We start from the raw sequence: 27280 nt of genomic DNA, 5'->3' as shown, positions 1-27280 counted from the left end.
CACGGGCGCAAAACGGCGACGTGTTCAGTCGAGTAGTAGTAGACCTTGTGTCAACATACCGTACATATGTGAAAGAACTTGCACGGCAAATCCGTTTACACGGCAATCATATGCATGGGAAAAGGCACTAAGGGTCGAAAACTTGTGTGTCGCTCTGAGTCTGTAAATTTGCCCAGTAATAAGTAATAAGTTTAAATTAATATCGATCGGCGGTGTGTAAAAAAACCTGAATCATTGAGTTTTTCTAAAATAACAATTTTAAGTGTTACCTCATGTTATGTTTATAGGTACATAGCGACTGTCTGGAAACTATGATAATCATAAAGTTGACGCCAGGAACAAACATAAACTTGTTATGCCTATTACTCGGTTAAGTCTTTTGTGGGGCGATGTATATGCTTTTACAACATGATCCAAGAAAATATTCAAAACATATTATTATACGTATTACAAAATGGAAAAGAATTGTTAAAAAACGTTTGGGTGGTATAGGTTACTATAACATTAATGACCTTTCTTAATTATACCACAGATTTGCATTTTCTGTGATTTATCTAAGGCTTTTGATTGTGTTGAACATTCAACGCTGGTCAGGAAGCTATACCACTATGGCATAAAAGGAACTGCGCTCGATCTTCTGACTTCATATCTAAACAATAGAAGTCAGAGGATCGACGTGAATGGCAGGAGATCACCTGGGACTCCTCTCAGTATGGGGGTACCACAAGGGTCTATTCTTGGACCGTTCCTCTTCCTTATCTATATAAATGATCTTCCTAATCTTATAGAGAAAAAACATAAGGTAGTATTGTTTGCGGACGACACTTCACTGATTTTGAAAGTGAAAAGAAACCAAGCTATGTATGACGAAGTGAACGATATTTTATCTAACATCGTGTATTGATTTAGCGCTAATAACCTATTGTTAAATAGCAAGAAAACTAAATTCATTAAATTTACCGTACCAAATGTCAAAAATGTAAATGCAAATGTTTTGTTAAACGGAGAGGTGATAGAACCGATGGAATCCGCTTTATTTCTTGGCATAACTCTAGATTCCAAATTACAATGAAGGATTGGCGAACAGACTTAGTTCTGCAGCATACGCGGTTAAAAAAATTTGACAATTAACTGACATAGATACGGCGCGACTAGTATACTTTAGTTATTTCCATAGTATTATGTCCTATGGTATATTGCTATGGGGCAACGCTGCCGATATTAATACAATATTTGTGCTGCAGAAGAGGGCTATTCGCGCTATTTATAACCTAGGTCCTAGAGAATCATTGAGAGCAAAATTTAAAGAAATTAACATCTTGTATGTATGTTCATAGGCACATAAGTGAATTTGCCAGAAACTGTCATAACCATAATGTTAACACCAGGAACAGACATAAACTGATGATGCCTACTACTCGGCTAAGTCTAGGTAGTAAGTCTTTTGTGGGGCGATGTATATGCTTTTACAACAAGATCCCAGAAAATGTTCAAAACAAAAGTATTACGTTATTCAAAAGAATTGTTAAAAAACTTTTGTGTGGTAAAGGTTACTATAACATAAATGACTTTCTTAATGATACCACAGATTGGGAATGGAGCGACCGCCCTCAGGCTATTAAATAATAAGTTTAATTGCACAATGTTACTTTAATTGTAAAACATATTTTTGATGAAAAAAAAAAGCCCGCTCAGTTTATTGCGCCTATTCTTCTCAGGCCTGAGGCATTCACTTTGGAATGGGTGGTAGTTTTTTTGACTTTCAATAAGTGATTTCACATCCTATTTTGAATAAAAATATTTGAATTTGAATTGCAAATGGAGCGATAGTTCTCAGGCTCTTTAAATTACAATTTGATCTGATTTGAAAAGAGGCCAGCTGAATTTCTTGCGCCCGTTCTTCTCAGGTCTGAGTTAGTCTTTTGCTTCACTTCATAACAGCGTACTACACGGTGGCCTCATGCCGTTGCCTTATGACAACGTGAGCAAACAGGAAGTTAGAGGTTAATCAGATGACTATCATGGTTTAAAGTGTGTTTAAAAATTTTCGGTTACTAAAACTTTACATTTTATATCAAGGTGATGAGCGTAAACATGGTGCTTCATTGTAGTGGGATAGTTATTGAAAATTTCTCTTTCTTTTATTGTCTCGAATATCACTTTAAAATAACAAATTGTTTAGATTTGAAATAGCGACATCTCAAGTCAATTTTCTTATATGGAAATATGAGTCTAGAGCAGGTTATCAACTGTAAAGTAGATCCTGCAGGAGTCACAACCTGAGAGTTGAACAAGACATACCAAGATTTAAGATCCATGCGCCACTCGAACGGTTGGATCAGTTGGTACGAGCGCTCAGACAGTAACTAAAAGGCGTGAGTTCGAGTCCCGCATCTGTCATTACAAAACACGTGTTTCTTTTGTTTTAGACTGCTGTGTTTAGATGGCGGTGGTATCCGCGGCTTGGTGCTAATACAGATTCTCTTGAACATCGAGGCTGCGATCGGCAAGCCAATAATACACTGTTTCGACTGGGTCGCTGGCACCAGCACTGGGGGTATACTAGCGCTGGCACTAGCCACTGGCAAGAGTCTGAGAGAATGTCAAAGATTGTACTTTCAAATGAAAGAATACGCCTTTGTTGGTTCGAGGCCGTATCCTTCGGAGGCGCTTGAAACTATTCTAAAAGATTGTTTGGGTAAGTATAGTTTTTTAGAAATCCATGACCGAAGATAAGCGAAACCTATTATTACTAAAACGTACTTACGACCGTTCCCAATATACTATCTACAGATAGATATAAATTACTACCTTCTACTGTCAGTAATTAGCTGTCAATAATCTGAAGCTGTCCCAATATACCCGATAAGTCAATTATATCGCCTTATATTAGGACGCGTGAATTGCAATTTCCATATAAACCTCTATTACTGGTAAGGTATACGTCCTCCCAGTGATAGACGGCGTGTACGAGTTACCGTCGATAAGTTTATTGGGGCAGAAAAGTACACGATAATTACGATTTTTATCTCAAGTAAGCGACAAACGGAGATAGACTGAATATTGGGAACGGCCGTAAGACTACTCGGACTTTACTGACGTAAAACTTAGCCAAGTGTGATAAGACACGAACTTGACTTGTGCATTGGGCTGTCTTAGCTTAAACTTAGTATAATTTCAGCTGTCAAATGACTATAAAAATGAAATCAAAGAATTTGCTGGGCTAAGTTTTACGTAAGTAAAGAATGAGCAGTCTAAAAAGGTTCGGTCTATATGATCGAGACTAAGTAGTCTATTAGATTCTAAAAATGGTGCGGTACACTCTTAATATTTTTATGCTTTTATTCAAAAAACATGTCCTTATCCTCAGTTTTCTTCCGATAATTTCAGGCACGGAGACCGTAATGGCGGATATAGAGCATCCTAAGCTGATGGTATTGGCAATTTTAGCTGATAGAAAGCCAGTCGATCTGCATATATTTAGAAACTACCAGTCCGCGGAAGATATACTTCACCAATACAATGGAACATGCAGTAAGTCGATCATATATATAGGAGACCACATTTCATACTAACTAGGATCCAAAATAGGCCTGTCTCACTCCCCGTGTAGGTATCGTAAGTACGTGCGGCGGTATCTACAGAGTAGGCCAGCCAGTCGGGACTCACGAGCGAGTAGTGACGCACGCGCGGTTTTTTGTCACCTACTTCACACTTCCAACAGATATTTTAACAATGAAGAAACATAAATAAAGCAATGCATATTCATCAGGTCATTGCGATCGAAATTGATTTTTTAAGCTTCCTTAAGACGCCGAAACAATCTAATTTAAAGTGATTATTATTATAAGTAAATTACCATTCATGATAGCCTATTATTTCCTATATACTAAGTAGGTCACTATGTCGTGGTCTTCCAACGCAAAGAATAATGATTTTAAAATACGATTACATACCGTTTTTTATTATAGAAAAAACTTAGGTATTTTTATAGGATGACCTTATACTAGTTAGGTATACTTTTAGGTAAATAAGTTAACCCTTATTTTATCAGCAGAGGTAAGAGTCACGCGATTGAAAGTGAGGCAACTTCTAGGTGGATAAAAATGTAGGATAGTAGCGCTGTGCGACCTGAATTACAGCTTATTGTTTGACAGCAAGAGTCCCTATTTCTTCAATTAACTTTGTGGAGTGAGACTTCTGTACTTGTACTATTATATCATATTCTTTGTCCGAAAACAAAAGTGCAATATATCACAAAAAAGTATACCAAATATTAGGCCACATTGATCTGATCATTTCATAGTAAGACTCCAGTAAGTTGTAGTATACTAAAGTCAATATTGTACATGCTAATTGGAAATGAAGGTTGGATAAGAAAGATATGTTTACTGGGAGACCGAACTAGTACATTTCAATCATTGTACTAAATCGGACCGCTCCTTCAATGTACGAGCAAGAACAGGTCTACATTACTCCTTTGGTAGTTTTTTTTTTAATTTAGTAGTTTAGGTTTAAATCTTGCTGCTTTAAACCTTTTTGATGAAGCTGATTATCTCTTAATGCAAGATCATGGTAGGTATACGGAGATTGGATGGATTATAATGAGTGATTGTATGTAATGGTGGTCAGGTCCGGGGGCGGAGGCCGGGGACTACTCCTCGGTGGTGAAGCTTGCCTCTCCGCCGGGCCCCGCCGAGCAGCTCGTGTGGCAGGCCGCCCGGGCCAGTGGCGCTGCGCCCTCCTACTTTAGGGCTTTCGGCAGGTACTTATCAAAGTAGATCAAAAAATGACACTTTCGAAGGTCGAAGTTGCACATTTTGCCAATAACTACCACTTTGGAAAAGATAAAAGTATAAATATTAAAACGTATATTATTATGTTGATTTGCTGCTACAACATATAGAATAGAATATACACTGCAGGAATACGAAGACGCTTCATTACGCTTTTGGCGGGAAGTGATGTGATTGGTTAATTTTGATCGCGCATGGATGCCACGCCCATATACCCCACAAAAAGTGGTTGACGCTGACTTCATTGTAATAGTAAGCTATTGTATTATTGTATGTATTGTGGGTCTAATCTCTTTAAATGTCTTTGCGGATATAGATCCGTTTATATATACATTCATTAATACAAATAATAAGAAAGCCTTATTTATTTCCTCATAAGACAAAGAAACTTTCTGTTGTAAATATCTATAAGTGTGTTTTACACAACTTATATTAGCTTAAATTAATGGATTGAAAAAAAAACTAAACAAATGTTCTCTGCGTAAATAAGTCTATGGAAACTGGTATATATGTTTAAAAATTCGAATAGTAATGTAAATAATAACGTGATCCTTTTTGAGGCTTTCTTTTTTGGGCTTTTGATGATGTCTGGATCACGACTTAATCTTTCGCTTGTCAATGTAATAGTTTTGAAAATGGCGAATTTTCGAGTGGGTTAGATGCTCCTGTGATTCCCTTACTGGTACATATCACCATGCAACGGACGCTCGTTTTTCCACCTATTACATGAAATGCGTACAAGGTATGCCGTCAATGACTTAAAAAAATGCTGGGAGAGTTTCTTGCGCCGCTTCTTCTCTTTCAGAGCGCCATTTGTTTCCGAAGCGGTAGTAGTATCTAGTATATCAGAAATTACATCAAAAATAATTCTAAAAGAATCAATTTTGAGAAAATAAATCCCTTTTATGCTTTTACTAAAGTGTAGCTCAAGACAGTTTTCGTTTTGAACAGATATTTAGATGGTGGTCTGATGGGAAACAACCCCACACTAGACGCTCTCACCGAGCTGGTAGAACTACGCCTGGCTTTGACGGCTACCGGGCAGCTCGAAGCAGCCAAGAAGACACAACTCAAGGTCGTGGTGTCCTGTGGCACAGGTATGCCATAGGAAAGTAGATAAACTTACTTGATCGAGTTAGTCTTTTGTTGACCGATGTACATATACGCCTTGTTTGTGTTGCGAAATTTATAAGAGTGATCAAAAAAGCTTGTGTGATAACCGTTAGCACTATCACTGCCCTCAGTTTATTTAATGACATAATTTTTTTCTTGCGAGAATTTCTTGCGCCCGTTCATCTTAGATCTTTGCATATCTTGCCGAATGACTGGTAGAATCTACCATTAGTACCGCCAAATTAAAAGTGGATTCCAAGTGGAAGTGGAGTTCCATAAAATTTTTACATGAAATATTTTTTTGTGCATGATTAAAGTAAAGTTCACACTTAAAAAAGCGAACGGTCCATGACTGACATCGCGCATGAGCGATTGACTACGTTCACCGTTCGCACGCCGTTTTTACCGCTTAAGACGATTTCACAGGGACCCAACCAACAACGCGTATTACGCGGGATAGGGAAATAAAACGTACTACAATAGGTTCAATAATATTATGTAGGTAGTAAATTATACATTTATAATTTAAATTAAATACATTGTGTGATTTCAATTGCGTTATATAAATTAATCACTTAATTTGCTTTGACAGAAATATTTTGATGCATTTACAAGATTTTCAACATAATTTAAGTTTTGCAGAGCGTCTTCGCTTTGATTTAAAGAAGCTGCAAGGCGTCTTAAATTACTAACAGCTGATAATGGCTGGGCGATTGGCAAAATTGGCGTTGACTCCTTTTCGTCTTTATCATTCCCACTTAGGGCTCCTTTTTGTGTTTTAATTCTCAATAAGATCTTCCAACTAATTGAATTTCGTAGGGTGCCACATTGTCATCAATGGACGAATATCCAGGAAAACTGTGCAGTATTAGGGGTATTAAACGGGATGACGAATCATATTAAGTTTTAAGAAATGTTTGAAAATATGTCTTAAGTTTCAGGGACTGACGAAATATTGCGTACTATTCGAGAAATCGTCTTAAGCGATATTCAATATTTAGTTATTGTAACAGTCGTGCTACCTATTGTGCTATTTGTGACTATTTTTGCTTTTTATCTAACTATTCCTATTATATTTAACTTTCAGGATGTAACCCTGTCACGATGTTGAAAGATATTGATGTATTCAAGCCTGAGAGTTTGATAGACGCGGCTCGACTCGCGCTTGGCATGTCCTCTATCGGAAAGCTTTTGGTTGATCAGGTAAAAATACTTATTTTCAATTCTTTTACTGATGCCGTATTATTTGAAAGGAAGTAGGTTGGACCTTCTCGGTCCACATTCATTATACCTTTTTTTTGCAAAACTGTATCGTGAAACTGCGTTCTGCCCATATATACCATGCTGTGATTAAATTACTTAAACTTTCATGAGACATTATTAACAAATTTATTCAACACGGCTTTACTCACGGTTTATTGTGTAGGTACCGACTAGTTTCGGACCATTCGGAGGTCCTTCATCAGGGTGAGTGTAGTGCATTCGCGATAACATCCCGTCTCAGTAGTGCGCGGCATCTATGAAATTATTGGTCACGGGTGCACAAAAAGTACTCATAATATCCACTATGTAACATCAGCACTTTTGGTGGTATGTTGTGATCCTAAAATAATAGTCAGTCGGGTATAAATAGTTTTTAACATAAAGTTTGTTATTTTAAGTGGTTTCCTTAAGTATTGGGATTAAAAGACAAATTTAGATTGTTTATTTTGAAAGAGCGACATCTCAAGTCAATAATAAGATGCAATTATTTGGGTTAAGCATGCTATCAAGACTAGATAATTTGACAGTTGAACAAACATACCGAGATAAAGCTTGGTATGTTTGTTCCTCATCCCTAGATAAACTAGGGTTGGACTTAGTATCCCATGGCATGAATTGAGAGGTAAAAAATATTGTAGTTGATAGAGCTTTAGTCCACGATAAGTGCTACTAATCTTATTACAAGGTAATTAACGTAAGCTTATTACAAACAAAGCACGAGCCGAGCGTAGCGTGCCGCGGCAGCGGCTGGTGAGTGCCAGAAACGAATTGTAGGCGTTTCCCTTTCTTTTCTCCCCATAAAAATGTCCCAACCCTTAAAAATTTCATAATTTGAGGTTATGTTTTAATGCTTTTTTCTCTGAATGCACGGTGCATTACCTTTTAATAATAATGGTAGTATTATAATCGTGGTCTAAAGCTCTATCAAGTACAATATTTTTTAACTTATATTCGTGCTACGGGATACTAAGTTTAAACCTTTATCTAAGACCATGCGTCATTGTAAGTATATCTTAGCGATAAATGCATTGTTGGCGTAATCTTATAGGCATGGGTTTGGTCGAAATTAAATTGATATAGATATTGATGATGTATGGCAGGCGACACAAGCAGACGGACGCGTGGTTGAGCGAGCTCGTGCGTGGTGCCACTCGCTGGGCGTGCCCTTCTACCGGTTCTCACCGCGCCTGTCCATCGAGCAAGCTATGGACCAGCGCTCCGATGAGTTGCTGGTGGGAATGTTGTGGGAGACGCAAACCTACATGCGAGACACGAGGGACCGGGTGGCAGACCTTGCGGCGCTGCTATCGGTAACTATACTGCTGATTGTTATCTAACACTACATTTGATGAGAATGTTGTGGGAGACGCAAACCTACATGCGAGACCCGAGGGACCGGGTGGCAGACCTTGCGGCGCTGCTATCGGTAACTATACTGCTGATTGTTATCTAACACTACATTTGATGAGAATGTTGTGGGAGACGCAAACCTACATGCGAGACCCGAGGGACCGGGTGGCAGACCTTGCGGCGCTGCTATCGGTAACTATACTGCTGATTGTTATCTAACACTACATTTGATGAGAATGTTGTGGGAGACGCAAACCTACATGCGAGACCCGAGGCACCGGGTGGCAGACCTTGCGGCGCTGCTATCGGTAACTATACTGCTGATTGTTATCTAACACTACATTTGATGAGAATGTTGTGGGAGACGCAAACCTACATGCGAGACCCGAGGGACCGGGTGGCAGACCTTGCGGCGCTACTATCGGTAACTATACTGCTGATTGTTATCTAACACTAAATTTGATGAGAATGTTGTGGGAGACGCAAACCTACATGCGAGACCCGAGGGACCGGGTGGCAGACCTTGCGGCGCTGCTATCGGTAACTATACTGCTGATTGTTATCTAACACTACATTTGATGAGAATGTTGTGGGAGACGCAAACCTACATGCGAGACCCGAGGGACCGGGTGGCAGACCTTGCGGCGCTGCTATCGGTAACTATACTGCTGATTGTTATCTAACACTACATTTGATGAGAATGTTGTGGGAGACGCAAACCTACATGCGAGACCCGAGGGACCGGGTGGCAGACCTTGCGGCGCTGCTATCGGTAACTATACTGCTGATTGTTATCTAACACTACATTTGATGAGAATGTTGTGGGAGACGCAAACCTACATGCGAGACCCGAAGGACCGGGTGGCAGACCTTGCGGCGCTACTATCGGTAACTATACTGCTGATTGTTATCTAACACTACATTTGATGAGAATGTTGTGGGAGACGCAAACCTACATGCGAGACCCGAGGGACCGGGTGGCAGACCTTGCGGCGCTACTATCGGTAACTATACTGCTGATTGTTATCTAACACTAAATTTGATGAGAATGTTGTGGGAGACGCAAACCTACATGCGAGACCCGAGGGACCGGGTGGCAGACCTTGCGGCGCTGCTATCGGTAACTATACTGCTGATTGTTATCTAACACTACATTTGATGAGAATGTTGTGGGAGACGCAAACCTACATGCGAGACCCGAGGGACCGGGTGGCAGACCTTGCGGCGCTACTATCGGTAACTATACTGCTGATTGTTATCTAACACTAAATTTGATGAGAATGTTGTGGGAGACGCAAACCTACATGCGAGACCCGAGGGACCGGGTGGCAGACCTTGCGGCGCTGCTATCGGTAACTATACTGCTGATTGTTATCTAACACTACATTTGATGAGAATGTTGTGGGAGACGCAAACCTACATGCGAGACCCGAGGGACCGGGTGGCAGACCTTGCGGCGCTACTATCGGTAACTATACTGCTGATTGTTATCTAACACTACATTTGATGAGAATGTTGTGGGAGACGCAAACCTACATGCGAGACCCGAGGGACCGGGTGGCAGACCTTGCGGCGCTGCTATCGGTAACTATACTGCTGATTGTTATCTAACACTACATTTGATGAGAATGTTGTGGGAGACGCAAACCTACATGCGAGACCCGAGGGACCGGGTGGCAGACCTTGCGGCGCTACTATCGGTAACTATACTGCTGATTGTTATCTAACACTAAATTTGATGAGAATGTTGTGGGAGACGCAAACCTACATGCGAGACCCGAGGGACCGGGTGGCAGACCTTGCGGCGCTGCTATCGGTAACTATACTGCTGATTGTTATCTAACACTACATTTGATGAGAATGTTGTGGGAGACGCAAACCTACATGCGAGACCCGAGGGACCGGGTGGCAGACCTTGCGGCGCTACTATCGGTAACTATACTGCTGATTGTTATCTAACACTAAATTTGATGAGAATGTTGTGGGAGACGCAAACCTACATGCGAGACCCGAGGGACCGGGTGGCAGACCTTGCGGCGCTACTATCGGTAACTATACTGCTGATTGTTATCTAACACTAAATTTGATGAGAATGTTGTGGGAGACGCAAACCTACATGCGAGACCCGAGGGACCGGGTGGCAGACCTTGCGGCGCTGCTATCGGTAACTATACTGCTGATTGTTATCTAACACTACATTTGATGAGAATGTTGTGGGAGACGCAAACCTACATGCGAGACCCGAGGGACCGGGTGGCAGACCTTGCGGCGCTACTATCGGTAACTATACTGCTGATTGTTATCTAACACTAAATTTGATGAGAATGTTGTGGGAGACGCAAACCTACATGCGAGACCCGAGGGACCGGGTGGCAGACCTTGCGGCGCTGCTATCGGTAACTATACTGCTGATTGTTATCTAACACTACATTTGATGAGAATGTTGTGGGAGACGCAAACCTACATGCGAGACCCGAGGGACCGGGTGGCAGACCTTGCGGCGCTACTATCGGTAACTATACTGCTGATTGTTATCTAACACTAAATTTGATGAGAATGTTGTGGGAGACGCAAACCTACATGCGAGACCCGAGGGACCGGGTGGCAGACCTTGCGGCGCTGCTATCGGTAACTATACTGCTGATCTCGGTGAAAGCCTTAGAAATTTCTCAACACTGTATTTCAACATAACCCTGATAGTTATTTACTAACGAGTTAGTCGTTTTTTGTTCTATATGTACATATTTAATTAAATTTTTCATAGTCTATCATCTGTTATTATTATTACAATATGAGCGCCGTAACTTGGTGCATGCGGATTACTATTACAAGGCTGAGAAGTGGATGTATCTCGGTGAAAGCCTTAGAAATTTCTCAACACTGTATTTCAGCATAACCCTGATAGTTATTTACTAACGAGTTAGTCGTTTTTTGTTCTATATGTACATATTTAATTTAATTTTTCATAGTCTATCATAAGTCCAAATGCAAATATAAAATATTTTTTTTTTGTTTCAGGATGACAAATAAATGCAACTGATCCACGAAAATAAATAAATCTAGTAATTATTTAGACTTTTAGTACTATGTGTATGCTCGAAAAATAGTTGTGTAATATGGGCACAAATATTGTGTTAAGTACATTAGATTTATGTATATTTATATGAATAGTAGTTTTTGCTTTAGTTTCAGTATGTATTAGCTTTCAAGTTTGTCGCATAAATTTATTTGATCTCAATATTTAAGACATTCTAGTCTTTTCGGAGTTTTAGCTCTAAATACTTAGACGAATAAATACGACGAATTTTAGCTGCAGTTGTCGAACTGAGGCAAAAGAAAATCAATGAAAATGTCACGCGCAAAGACATTTAAACAGAATAGACCAATATAACACGGCCGCTAAGATTTCCACATGAACCCCGCAGCGGTCAAGTGACCTCTGCTAACATAATGACGTTTGATGCGCGTTTTGTCGGCATTCAGACACTGAACGTGCTACGCGAGTGGCAAAAATTCCGAAATGTTCCGTTTTGTGGAGTAAAAATCGAACAGTAGTTCAAAGTGAAGCTCACTGTAACATTACCTATTACAGGTGAATACAATTGACTTAGTTTACATAATAAATTAAAACGTATGTTATTGTATGTAATGCTACCAATTAATGAGACACAACACAATTATCATAGAACTTAGTCGTATAATATACACTTCTATAATACTGCTTGGCGGGAAGCGATGTGATTGGTTAATTTTCATCGCGTCATGAGCGCCACGCCCATATCCCGCAAAAATTATGTGACACGCACTTCTTAGTAATTGTTTGTATTGGCGGTCTATTCCCTTTAAATGTATAATATATTATGTGCTAGTTAAATATATTAGATCATTCATATTATAATTGTTATTATAACATATATTAAGTTTAATACGACTGTTTAGCACGACTCATAATCTTTTGTTTGCTAGCGGCGGACTGCTAGCGGTTGGTTTCTTATTACTTACGGCCGTTTTCAATAACCTATCTTTCTTTAGTTTAACTTACTAGAGGTAGACAAATCTATCCTTTTACGCTTACTTACATTTCAATAACCTATCGATATAAATGTTTTCTTATCTTTACTTTAGGTATCGGATGTAGTGAGTGACATTGAAATTCTTTTATGTTATTTTATGTTCAATTAAGACGAAAATTATTTTATGCTTATATATAATTGCGAAGAATTACGAAATTTTTACAAAAAAAAGTCAGGGTGGTAGAAACATAGATAATACGCTTGGTATATTCATATCGCACTCATATGATAAAAAATACAGGTGTTATTTTACAATTTACATATATGAAATAATATTTTATGCGGTTACAGCAATATCATATATAATATAAGGCATGCGTTGTGTAAAGATTATACTCTAACCCCCTTATTCATAATAGTCTGCTAACTTAAAGCATTGCTAATTCTGACTCTGTCTTCTTCTATTGACCTAAGTCAGAATGAGAAAAAACACTCCTTAGCGGCTGTTTAAAGTTAAAGGGGGTCTAAAAGTTAAAGGTTAAAGTCTATACAGGATGTACACGAACAGAGAAACTCGTAATACTTAAGTGTTCCTTGCAGCTCCGTATAACTAAGTAATATCTATTGGCCAGGGGCCTAGCTGCCGCCGTATCAATACGGGGCCCCCGGGAGACAAGGGCCCCAGACGTGCGTAAGCAAAAAATTATAAAAACTTATGCTGCTTGTCGAAAAAAGGCTAGTAGAGTGTATATTTCATTTTGAATTGTTTGTAAAAATTTAGGAAAAAGTGACAGATAGATAATTATGATGAATAAATATTCCTTTTAATTTTATGCATATTTTTTTTTCTTTTGTTAGAATTTTAAATTAAATTTTACCTTCATAAGGGCCCCAAGTAAATTTTTATACGGGGCCCCGCCAAGGCACGCTACTTCAATGCTTTTGCCTAATTGTATATTAAACGAGAGATAAAGCCTGTTTACTCTTAATACAAGCTATAAACTTAAAGGATGCAGTGTTAACACATAATCAATAACAAAATTAAATTTAATTTCATAAAAACTTAATAACATTTGAACTAATATGATAATTTATTATGAATAAATTATGATAAATTAATGATTAATGTATCTACGTATGGATATAATTATAATAATAAAATTAGGTTTTATCTTGCGGGAATCCATTGCTATTCAAAATATTATGTTATTTAATCTTATCTGTTATATTATCTTTAGTGTTAAATCCGCTAAGATTCACAAGATCACTTCAACATGTGTTTCACGGCGTAAAGAGAGTGAAGAAGGAAAAATGAGATTAGGAATATTTTTTTTTCACCATTTTGTCTTGGATTTTATTTCATTGTTTACGTTAAATAATCACCAGTGTACCTTATCACCTGATTTAATTTGTGATATAGTATTTAGTTATTGTGGTGTATCACAGAGTTATCGTTAATTTTTTACAATGTTGATTTATCTAATAAATAATTGTGACTTATTAGGTAGTATGCGATTTAATATTTAAATATATAAAATAATTGGTTTGTGTTTTTCCGAACAAAAATAAAATCTTGAATAGATATACCACTCCCTTAGTGATAAGAAAAAATGTAATTAATTAGGTATATAATTATTAATTCAGTGTATTGTTTATACCAAAGGAAAGGTTTTATGTTTATTTAATGAGTAGCTATTTACTTACCATATAAATAAAGCTGTTTCCGTTAACTTGTGATTTTAATTGTATCAAAGAAACGTACCTATGTATGATATCCCTTTCCTACTTAACCGTAATCATAAAAAAATCAATTTAATACAACGTAAATGTCTATACCAACATAATTAACATCTATTATGTAATGCAAATTATACCTTACTGCCTTTACATAATGTTCAATTGACAAAAAATGCTCATATCGTTCCGGATCTTTATCGCTCAGTAACTGAATCTATCAACGAAACAAAGGTAGGTACTGCTATTTACGCAAGTAAAAATAATACCGAATATTCTTGAACAGTCTAGTTATTAACAAAAAGAATACATGTTTTTGTAAACAACTCTGCTTTCAAAAACATCTAAGTATGTCAAGGTTTCTTTGTGCCGGTAAGTATAATAGGACGTACGTTTAAAGGTCGGCAACGCTCCTGTGATTCCTCTGGTGTTGCAAGAGAATGTGGGCGGCGGTGATCACTTAACGCCAGGTGACCCGTGCGCTCGTTTGTCCTCCTTTTTCCTTAAAAAAAAGTACGTTTCGAATTCTTTAATTCTCTTGACATAACATTCATGACTTTTTTTTTATGTAATAACAACATAGACCGATGACATCATTAATCGTTTAATGCTGAACTTTGTCATCTGACTCTTGTTCGACATTCTTCTTCTTCTTAGAAGAACGTAAGTAACGATAGAATGAATAAAATTGTTTAATATTCAATATCAGTTAAAGTAACAATAGCTTCGTTTTGCTTTTTTATGAAAATGAGGGACGAGACGAGCAGGACATTCAGCTGATGGTAATTGATACGCCCTGCCCATTACAATGCAGTGCCGCTCAAGATTATTGAAAAATTCTGAACGGCACTACAACTGCGCTCGTCACCTTGAGACATAAGATGTCAAGTCTCATTTGCCCAGTAATTTTTGAAACTTACACATTAATTCTTCACGGTAGAAATGGTACCCATAATCTAGACAGCATCCCGTGCAAAGGAGCCTCCCACTGTTAAGTGGTTTATATCTTGGTGTATTTCTATTAGAGATGTTCTTCTCTCTTGCTCTTGTGCGCAATGTGCTAACGAAATGAATGGAATGCCACATGATATAACATATTTGCCCATAAAAGTGTAATTAATAACAATTTTAGTCATTATTATAAATAAATAAAATTATTATTATCTTAGATAATTTAGACATTCTTGAAGAGGGTCTCTTGCTGTTAGGCAAGACATGCCAGGCCAGGTTTATAACTTTAGTGTGCATGGCAGCTACGTCTTCCACGCGCGATACGCGTCAGTCACTTTGTTTTAGTGTGCGTGCGTTGCTGAAAATAGAGGTTAGCTGTTTGCCGCTATTTTTTTCGACGTGTTCAGTAGCTGTCACAGTCTATCTGACTTGAGTCAGCTGTGAGCTTATGAAAAAAGGGCTTTTATTTTGTGATTGATCAATGAATAAAAGTGATAAATCGACCAAATCGTACAGGAAACTATAATTAAAACAATAAATTTTATTAATTATATTTATTTTTATAAAACATTTCCTTAACTAAGGCTTATACAAAGACTCAATAATATCACATTTCTGATGTGGATATTATCCATCCACAGACTAATTCTATTTATTACTATATCTAGTCTAAGTAACTATGTTTGTCTATGCCAATAAATACAGTGCCTCTAGCGGTTAACAGTGTCTTTGGAACCAACGAAAACAATTCTTCAATATCTCTATTAATTTTAAATAAAAAACCTTACAAATAATAATTGTTAAATAATTTGGAAAATCAATAAATTATAAGAGTGAGATTCTACAGGCATTTAATTGAAAACATAGTTTTATTTGGCAAATTTCTACGAATAAATTATCTGTGGCAGTACGCGACAGTCTACAAAATAAAATGTTATATTAAATATTTTATAGGAACGTTTCAACCTACAACCAAAAGTTCGCAAGCACTGCAAGCGTTTTTAAATAAAAACAGATACAATAAATCATTAATTGTACACTCCATTTTTTATTGCAATATCTAAGTAACGAAACGAGCAGATGGTCCACCTGATATAGAGCGGTATTATCTGCTGAGTGAGAATATGATCTGAGTCGTAACGCATCAGAAAACGATTTAGCACGTAGTGTTTGACGATACGACCCAGGTCATACTGTGCCCATCTCCCTGAGATTTAAAGTTGGTATATTTCATGTAATAGATATCCACAAGGCGAAATATGTGTGGTGGCAGTACTGCCCTGTACGAATACCCCACATATTTTTTATATCACAATAAGGGACGAGACGAGCAGGACGTTCAGCTGATCGTTAATAATACGCCCTGCCCATTACAATGCAGTGCCGCTCAGGATTATTGGAAAACCCAAAATATCTGAGCGCCACTACAATTGCGCTCGTCACCTTAAGACAAAAGATGTTAAGTCTCATTTGCCCAGTAATTTCTTTTTTTAATGAAAATAAGGGACAAGACGAGCAGGACGTTCAGCTAATAGTAATTGATACGCCCTGCCCATTACAATTCAGTGCCGCTCAGGATTCTTGACAAACCCCAAAATAAAAAAATTACGGCGCTCTTCACACCGAAACACAATAATGCTTAACGACAGAAAAAGGCGCCGTCCTGTGCAAAGGAGCCCACTGGTAATATATGTAGTTAGACAGTGCATTCGTCAATAAGTTCAAAATATATTTGTTGATATTCAATGCTCAATATAGTTGGAATAATTGTACATTTTTAATTAAACTGCCTTACAATAAACATAAGTACATATAATATTATAAAAGGTAACCTTACATTTTAGAAGCTGCCTCAATAACTGTCCATTATACTGATAAAAAGCTTTAACAGCCAAAATTCAAGACATGATTTCAGTTTGAAAAACTTTTAGGTACTCCACAGAATGTCAAGGATAAATTAGCGAGTTAAAAAAACTAATAATTTATTTTAATTAATTGTTGATTATTTTAATAATAATGTAGCCAAAGCTTTTAGGGTAATTCTTCAAAGATGTTAAGTCATATTTAGATTATTGCCCGAATTAGTAATTCAGATAATAATGTGTGTCGGAAAGTGACAGTTGACACACGACTAAGGAGGATAGTGTGCTTACATTAAGCACACTTTTAACGTTTCGCTATAAGACTGCGAATGATTTGTCTGATTTTTGAAAAGAACGTTATTGATTTATTGTATTTTTATTCTGGCAGTGTATAGGAATAGTAAAAGCGCGGTGTTTAATTATTGGTATATATGTATAAATTAAATATAAGCTTTCACAAGTCACAACTAAAACAATTACCTATTAATCATACCTACATTATAATAAGCCATCAACGTAATACTCAATAAAATTATTCTAAGCACAATAGTCAAACAATATTATATTTTACAATGTTCATTTGTGACACTGACAGCTGTCAAATGGACAGAGTGTTTGCGATGCAGATTCAGTGTTGTTTGATAAGAAATAAATATAAATTTTACACTATTTTAAATGAAAATTTATGTGTTCATCAGTTATTGTCTAACGTTTTTTTTATTACATTAAATAATAAATAAAATAAACACACGTGACAAATCAAAATAACCGGGCACACAACACAAATGAAATAAGTCAACTGTTAAAATAAAATACATTTTTCTACTTTCGTAAAAATTGAATTATCGGTAACTCTAGGATACTACTAGGAAGGTTGCATAAAGCCATGTACGAATTTGAGAATATGAAGGGGGCAAATATATTATGCTAGTCTGAAAATATTCAAAGGGGTTTCTAAGCCCTTGTGCAGTTTGGCACACTGGAACTGAAAATATATGGTAAATACTTAGATAATTTATACGTCTAGATAGAGCCTCTCGCTGCTAGACAACCGATGAAAACAGGCCAGGTATATTACTACAGTGTGCGTTACAAACAGGTGATTTGTATGCCACTTTGTGTTAGTGTGCGTTCATTGCTCAAAATAGAGGTTAAGCGTCAACCTCTATCATTTTCGTTGGCATAGGTGTCACAGTCTATCAAAACGCATAATGGTCTAAGGCTAAATACATTCTTGCTTAGAATTCTGTTTTTTCAACGACTTTTTCGTGTTCTCAAAGACTGCCGGCGGGTATTCGTTACTCTGTCCGGCAATGGGTTTAAATATTTAAAATTAATTTAGCACTTAGCCGATTTGATTTTTTAAACTGTTTGACAGTTTGTTTATGTTCAAAGCAGACTTTATTAAAAGTCCAGTGCTAATAGTAAATCCAATTTTATATATTTGACTTTGATATTTCAAACTAATTAGCCTTATTTGCTTCGCTTCCGGTGTTTATTAGCAAAATATATTCAAATAATATTTAAAATTGTAGGTATTTGAAAGACACAGGCATTATGAACTAAAAGACAATTTAGATTTCATATATTATTGTACAGTTACTTAAAATCTAGTTTACTTGTACTCAGATTTTAAGCTAAATTATATAAAAAATATATATGCTGGCAGATTCTGCGCACTGGCAATTTCTAATTAAGACAAAAATCGAAAGTGTGTTAAGGGCCTTGTATTTTACTCTCTCGCATCAGATGTTTCAGAATTACGACGTTATAATTTTATCACTTTAATTAAAGTGCGAAGTGCACATTTCGGTCTCAATTTATGATACATATATATCCTCGATCATTACTGGAAATTAAAATTAAATCACACGTCGGAATTGATTCATAGACATACGTAAATCTTTAAAAATGGTGTATGAAAGATATCCGATACCGAGTAAAGTCTTGGAGATAGGTTTTAAAAATAATGCGTCTTTGTTCGATTAATGTGAGCACAACCAAACGACACCAGAATTTTACACAATTCATAAAATGGTGGACGACAGCCTACAACGAATATCACAATGAAAAAACTTTGGATCCACTACTGGGACATGTCTCGCCAAACTTCAAGTTTGATGCGATGTATAGATATCGCGCGAGTTGAATGCAGTCTGGACCATCTCCCCCCGCTTTCCGCACGACTCGCCTCGCGCGCCTGTAGTGTAGTGCTGTGCCGTTCTTGTCAGTTATGTTATCTCTTACCGTTTTATTGCGTTAATACTGAAGTTGCGAACCCATGTTACTTTTTATTTTATTAATCCGAAAAAACAAGTTTTTATTCATCGCCAAAGCACGAGATATCGCGATTAATGTTCTAGACATGTGTGTTGAAGAAAGGCAGAACGAAAATTTGAGATTTAATTATTAGGTTAAATTGGTAAACTAAATTGTTTAAATTTATCGACACACTCACAGCACTATCGTATTCCTGAACTCTGCATTCAACTTGCGCGTTATCTGTAGCTGCGAATTACATAACAAGCAATAAAACTGGGAAGAGGCGCATGAGTAATATATCCGCGGAAACAGGCGCGCGTGCCAACTTCAGAGTGAAACAGAAGTTTGGCGAGGGTTGTATTTAAGTACATAACTAAGTAACTGTCCTTTATCTAATAGTCATCAGCTGTCTCCATATTAGATATGAGGTTTCTCTTCTCTTCTTTTCCTGGCTTGGAGTCCAGAAGGTTTGGTCGTATTGTGGAATTTGGTTCGAAACACGGCTGCAACAAAAATTATAAGATAAAAGTGTTGTTAGTGTTGATAATTTTTGTGATCGAGTCTTGATAATATGTAAATATGCATGTTGATGTACTTTTGCAGTTTTATTCAAACAAAACAGATCTTATAACTATATTTATGGGTACATAAAATTAAAACTATCATTACGTGGAAGCGTACCATATTCTGGCAGCCTTTCTGCGTTGGATAGGTAGGCTGATCCGTTGACCGAAATAGGTGCCAGCGCTTCTGTTGTAGCCTTATTGAGGCGCGAAGATAGTACTTTAAACATTCTCCGCTCCTATGGGCCTCACGGGCCAAGTGTATCGACACCAAATGGCACAAAGATGTATGACTCATTGAGACAGATATATTTACGACGCTTGCTGTCTTCAGCAGTCGAAGCAGCAGTCCCAGCACCAACTAACGTAACTTGTTGAAGTATGTATTAATCATATTGTTGTCAGTCACATAAGTCCAGTTAAAATTAGATCACTGGGATCAAATATCTGTTCAAGCAGCTTATCGAAATCTTTTTAAATACACGACAAAATACATATAATATACATAATAGTAATTACATAGTTATAGCTTCTTAGCACGTCGCGCTATACTGTCCTTAACATTTGACCCCATATTAATTACTACATTATCGCATCACTGACGTTAAACTTCTAGAATATCATCCCACCATAGGACTGATAATTTTAATTTATTTATTACATTATTTATTATTATACTTATATAAAAACATTACTGTGAACGTGCGAGACGCCATGTTTAACAATATTCATGTTTGTAAACAATATAACAGACAATATTACCTATTGTATTTAAAAGAAAGACATGTTTTGTCTCTTACGTTATAAAATACACTAATATCTCGACTTTTACTGTAAGGTGTAAAACACTATACGGTGAGGAAGGTCACCCTGGATGCAAACCACACCAAATATACTATTGGCGGTCCCGTGCCACAGTGCACTCGAAGTACCTCGTTAGAGAGAGCTGGCGACAAATTGTGAAGCGCACTACATCTCTCTGACAAAACTTTATGACAACCACGACTGCTTTTTTAGGGTTCCGTAGCCAAATGGCAAACAACGGAACCCTTATAGATTCGTCATGTCTGTCTTTTTGTCCGTGTATGTCACAGCCACTTTATTCCAAAACTATAAGAACTATAGTATTGAAACTTGTTAAGTCGATGTATTCTGTGAGCCGTGTTATTTAAATTTTATTATATACATTTTCTTACAAAAAATAGAAAAAAAAAACAATAAATTTTGAGGGTTCCCCATACTTAGAACTTAAACTCTTTTTGTAATGGAAGAGAAGGTAGAGAAATTTAAGGTGATCACCGCCGTCCACCTTCTCTTGCAACACCAGCGTAAAGTTGCCAGCCTTTTTAGAAACATTAACGCGCTATTTTTAAAGGTACCCATGTCCTATCGTCTTGGAAGCATCGCACAACGAAGCTCATTCCACAGCTTAGTTGTGGGAGAAAGAGAGTTCCTATCAAACCGCCACCAGAACGCCAATCAAGATGGTGAGGAATGTTTTCATAGACTTAAAAAAATAAAACACTTCTTGGGAACTCTCCCCGTGATAAATGCTGTAGAAGACACACAATCAGCGAAGTCTCCAAGTTATTATGAGTCTGTGCTATAAGATCGACGATCAGCTTATTTGGACAACTTCTGTGATTACATCATCATTATAACTCCAACAGAAATATCCACTGCTGCAAAAAAGCCTCTCGTAAGGATCTCTACGACGATAGGTCTTGGGTTGCCTTCATCTAACCTATTCCGTCGATCTTGTCGTTGTCGTTAATCATCCATGCATCTCGTGGGGGGCTAACCAACAGCGTCTTCCACTAGGTGGTCGCCATTTGAGGACTTTACTGCCCCAACGGCCATATGTCCTTTAAGTTACGTGCCCTGCCCATTGCCATTTCAGTTTCGTAATCATCCGATGTCGTTGGCTTCGGTTCTCCTACAGATCTCGTTTGTGCTTCGATCTGCAGTGAAACTCCGAGCATAACCCTCTCCATTCAGCATGGGGCCCATAGCGACAATGTTTGCGTTTCGTAAGTCATCACTGGTAACACAGTTTACCAGTGCGAGGCTGCTTTGCACAGGATGCTGGCTAGATTTGGCCACACTCCATATTTGGTGTTGGGTACCACAACGGCGCCTATTTCTGCCATGAAGCAGTAATGTGTAATCATTATTGTTTCGGTCTGAAGAGCGCCGTACCTAGTACTTACTGGGCAAATGAGACTTAACATCTTCTGTCTTAAGGTGACGAGCGCAATTATAGTGCCGCAATTTTTGGGTTTTTTCAAGAATCCTGAGCGGGACTAAATTGAAATGGGCAGGGCGTATCTATAACAATCAGCTGAAAGTCCTGCTCGTCTCGTTCCTTATTATCATAGAAAAACACAATGGTTAAAGTCGTGGTTAGAATGTTATATTACAAGACATACCGTTTCACAGATGTTCATGTTGCAGCAGTTCTCAATGGTAATCTCACATTGGTCGGGTCTCGCTGTTAGTGGGGTCACGTTCTTGTTTACTATTATACGTTTCTTTATTCTGTAATATTAATAATAATTGTAACATAAGAAATTTGAAGAGTCCGGTGAAGTAATATTGTAGAGAGTATGGAGTTATAGTGTAGAGAAGCGCTCTGTACTCGTTTAAGTTTTTTTCAAATGATTAATCACTTCTTTTTCTTTATATTACCAATGCCCCGCGGTTTCACTCGCTTAGATTCCGATCTCGTTGTAGTGGAAGGTCTATATGGGACTATAGATTTTTTTTTGTTAACATAATAGTTACTCGTATGTCACGCAGGGAAACTGCAGCTTTCTAATGGTGAAAGAATTTTTTAAATAGGTCCAGTAGTTTTTGTGTGAAAACATTACAAACATACATACAAAAAAACAAATGTTTCCTCTTTATAATATTTTTATTTTTTTATCGATAATATACCATTGCAAGTTATTTTAAATATATTATATTTGCTCGCATAATACCTTTTCTTATTTACAATGTATGAGAATGACACGTCTACTCCATACTCGTTACTCATATGATTTTTTTATGATTAATCACTTCATTTTATATTTTTTTAAACACACGACAAGATACGTTTATTAATTCATTAATACAATTTGTTATGTTTTTAAAGTGATAACCCTCACTTCTAGGATTAATACACACATAAAATTTGAAAAACAACATTTTATGAACGATGCGGGATTCCGTGCCGGTGCTCTAAACCACTGAGCTAACCGTTCGATTACCGCCTCGTTATATAATTCTGTTTGCTTTGTTCAACTCTCAGGTTGTGGCTTCATCTACAGGTTCTACTTTACAGTTGATAACCTGCTCAACCCCAATATTAGGAAATTGACATGAGATGTCGCTCTTGTAAATCTAAACAATATGTTATGTTTTTAAGTGATAACCCTCACTTCTTGGAATCCCGCATCGTTCATAAAATTTTGTTTTTCAAATTTTATTTGTGTAATTCATTAATACGTTAGAGTAATTTTTGTGTATCACTTTACATACAATGTATAAAATATAATGTTAGATGCTAAAACTGTAAATATACAGGGTGTCCCAAAGTTATGGGACATGAAGGGAAAGTACCTTAAATATCGAAGATAGGCTATTTTACGTATAGCTTACTTGCGATAGAAGTTTGTATGGAATTTGCAATTCAGTCGTCCCAATATAAGGCGATAAGAATGACTTTTCGGGTATATTGGGACAGCTTCAGATTATTGACCGCTATTAAATCAATTACTGACAGTCGAAGGTAGTAATTTATCTGTAGATAGTACATTGGAATCGGCCGTTAGTAAGAAGTTAGCATTAGTTACCCTTTGGGTACGGAATGCTAACTAAACTAAACTAAAATTTCGCGATCCCTTTAAGCCCCATAACTTTCATTACTCAAAGATAAGTCGAAACAATCAGCAATTCTTATTAAATCATTTTATTACATATTTTCCCCACACACCTCGATAATTAACATTTTTTACCTGTCTAACTCAAAAAATGCTATTAAAGTTGGACGTATACAGGCTGAACAGCACCAATATATATCTACAGTAGATATATAAAAAAAGTTGTTCTCACCTTGGTCGATTCTTCAGCTGCATTATCTTGGTGACGAGCGCGGCGGACAGTAGGCACAGCAGACCACAAACGGCCCCCAGGACCATGAGTATCGGATCGCGCACAGGGTCCCAGCTCGGACACGACTCGACATAAACATCGTCGCTCACTGGACGATCCGATTGTCTGCTATTATTATCCGATGTGCAACTAAAACAAATTGATAATTTCACATATTATATTATCAGACTCCAGTAAGACAAACGTGAGTATGGACAGACAACGTTTTAACACTAGTTGCCCCTGCGACTTTGCCGACACTTTGTGTGACGCTTGATGTTTCGAACACAAATTTAAAAATGAATATATAACGATTCTATGGCTAAACTTTGACAAAATAAACGCACTCGGAGTATAGCTTCATATTTATAAATTCAATTCTGAATTCAGCAAATTGCTTCTACGTGGTATACGTTCAAACAAACACATAAAAATAAAAAATAAATGTTTATTATGCATACAGAATACAGCAACAAACTACCCTAGTTTAGGTAGTCAGGGTGGTTAATATATGGGCTAAGAGTATCTATGTTATCTTTTTTGAAGTGAAAACTTCCTTAGAGGCGTTGAGAACTTTTCTTGGGATGGGTAGAAAATGTTAAAATCGCGTCAGCACACGTGACCTGATCGAAAATTCGTAAGACAGTCGTTGAAACTAAAGTTGATTCATCTGAGAGATAATCTTTTTAATGTAAACTAATTGTAATAGTTCTGAAGTGTTGAATATTTTTATGAATGTTAAATGAATATTTAACCACATAAATGATACTTTTTTACTGATTAATAAAGAAATTCTTGCGAAATTATTCCTTAAACATTCCCAAATAATAAAAAATGCACAACGTTAATGTTGAAGGTTCCACTTCAGCCGGCACTCCCGGAGTGCAACTCATTATTTTTTTAATTATGGAATCTATGAACGAATTGAGACAATTCCTAAAATTTTATAGTTAATATTGGTTTTTTAATGCAGAACGTATCATTTAGTGAACTTGGTGAGGGATTACAAATGAACCAACAAAACTTTTCAATTATATTTGTATTCCACATATGCTTGCCATAATACATCAATGAAAACAAGTGCTTTCAAATCGGTGTAGCCTTTTGTTTTTTTTTTTTTTTTTAATTTTCTACTACATGGCACGCTTTCGATTACATTATACGTACAGATAATATGGATATTAAGAAACTATTGATTATTGTCATTTCGTTAATGTGTAGCACGACAGTAAGTGTGCGTCAGCCTTTACATACAGCTAAATATTTCGAATAAAAACTATGAGTTTACACTACACACTAAATATTCAAAGACTCGTGAAACTGGGTGCTTTCGCGTTGGTGGAAAAATCCGGTTTCAGACACAATAAAAACAGACAGAGACTAATAAATAGGTATTAATTAAAAGACCCAAGAATTAATTACTGTTACATCGAGAATATTCACAAATTACAAGACAAAATATTAAAAATTGTATGTACCTAACGTTATATGCAATAAATACAAAAATATTGTAGTTGGTTTGTTTAAATTTTGTAAAATCGCACAATAGAGTAAAATAATATTTCTGCTATAATCAATGACGTTCTATACATATGGACATATCATTCGCAATCTGATAACGGAACGGAAAAAGTGTGCTTAATGTAAATGCAACTCCTTAGTCGTGTGTCAACTGTGAGTCAATCAACAAGGCTAAGTGTGCTATAAAAAGTGCTTAAATAATACATTAACGACTCAAAAAAAAGATGGTGTGACTTATCATCGGTAAGGTTATTTTATTGATGAAATTTAATAAAACGAATATTTTTTCATTAAATATGGTACAATATTATTGACAAGTCCCCAGACATGACCCGCTTGTCAGAATACGACAGATGAAAGGACACAGTCAGAAATGAAAACAATAGAGTCGCTCTTTTTAACCGACTTCAAAAAAGGAGGAGGTTCTCAATTCGTCAGTATATATTGTAAAAGCTAATATTTTTCGGCTCTTCCGTATACGAGATAATGAAAGAGAATTGGCGCCAGTTGGTAGCTAGAGAGAGATGTAAAGAAATTTACAAACCAAATAAGCATATTTATATTTCACCATCAAAGGATTTAAGTTTTTTGGATTTGACCACATATAAAATCTGACAAAAGCTGTCATACATATATATGTTGATGTCCGCTTACACTACATATACCAAAAAAGATACCCTGGAAAAGATATCTAAGTCTAATAGACAAATTTTATTTAATTCAAGGAACTTAACATTTGAATAACTAGTTTAACTAATTATTTTGTGTAAAACAAAATATTATATTTGAGTAATAGTTTCCCTCATTAAATTATTTATTAGTCTCCCTTTAAAACGTAAAGAAGTGACAAATATAAACACAAGCCAATAAATAAACATACAAACTTTCCCCTTTATAATATGAGTGTGATTTTTGATAAAAAACGTAAAACACCTCCGACTGAACAGATCTTGATCGGAAAATAGGGACAGACTGACGAACGTAAAACTTATAGCAACCCTCTTTTTCGCCTGGGTTTAAAAAAATACCTAACTGCTACTCCACTGATGTCACTGTCCCAATCGGGTTCTAAATTCAAAATACGCAGCTGACACTGAAATAGTGTTTACATTGCTGCCTATTGACCAATAAAATTTTTAAAAAGTGGAGTAAACGCAAAAATGTATAGACATAGCAGTCGAAGGTTATTATGGTGTCATTTTGTGGCATGTGCCATATTTCGGATTTGATTTTGTATGAGGTGCATTGTCTATATGTATAGAACGTCATTGGCTATAATCGAAGAAACCTCAAACATAAACGCTATTCATTGAAAATTTGAATTTGACACCTCATATAATAATAATAATACTTTATTTCATCTTTTTCTTACACTCACTGCACTGCAAGTAACATAATTTACTAAATGTACAATATTTATTTCATAATACTAATTATTAACATCTTTTTATCATTAATTTTAATAGATATTAAAAGGGGTGGGACCTCTGACCCCGAGTCAGTGATTCCTCGACAAATGACAATGACCAATGAAACAATTAATAATAAATAAAAATTAAATGTATGTAGTAGGTATGTATGTGTGTCTGTTTAATACTTAGTGAGTAGGTTATATGACACTCATATCTGGAAATTGGAGTATCTATTGCCAGACACACTACAATGGTTTGCCTATAAATGGTCAGAGATGTTTGAGAAAAACTCAGAAAGGCAAAGAG

General features: G+C 36.6%; 2 protein-coding genes across 2 annotated transcripts in view; one reads left to right on the top strand and one right to left on the bottom strand.

The window, feature by feature from the left end:
- Positions 1-14265, top strand: part of LOC126966484 (85/88 kDa calcium-independent phospholipase A2) — a 29733-nt gene extending 15468 nt beyond the window's left edge. Inside the window, exons 9-15 of the mRNA XM_050810561.1 lie at positions 2430-2698; positions 3391-3534; positions 4633-4765; positions 5748-5893; positions 6997-7112; positions 8273-8482; positions 11541-14265. Coding sequence (XP_050666518.1) covers positions 2430-2698; positions 3391-3534; positions 4633-4765; positions 5748-5893; positions 6997-7112; positions 8273-8482; positions 11541-11552 — 1030 coding nt within the window. The 3' untranslated portion in view covers positions 11553-14265. The remainder of the gene's footprint in view (positions 1-2429; positions 2699-3390; positions 3535-4632; positions 4766-5747; positions 5894-6996; positions 7113-8272; positions 8483-11540) is intronic.
- A 1494-nt stretch (positions 14266-15759) lies between these two features.
- LOC126966499 (protein cueball) overlaps positions 15760-27280 on the bottom strand; it is a 47999-nt gene continuing 36478 nt past the window's right edge. Inside the window, exons 5-7 of the mRNA XM_050810603.1 lie at positions 24003-24191; positions 22337-22445; positions 15760-19847 (exon numbers count right to left, since the gene is read on the bottom strand). Coding sequence (XP_050666560.1) covers positions 19737-19847; positions 22337-22445; positions 24003-24191 — 409 coding nt within the window. The 3' untranslated portion in view covers positions 15760-19736. The remainder of the gene's footprint in view (positions 19848-22336; positions 22446-24002; positions 24192-27280) is intronic.

Source organism: Leptidea sinapis, chromosome 10 (genome assembly GCF_905404315.1).
Source record: "Leptidea sinapis chromosome 10, ilLepSina1.1, whole genome shotgun sequence".
NCBI classification, from domain to species: domain Eukaryota; kingdom Metazoa; phylum Arthropoda; class Insecta; order Lepidoptera; family Pieridae; genus Leptidea; species Leptidea sinapis.
This window is presented reverse-complemented; position numbering and strand designations above follow the sequence as displayed.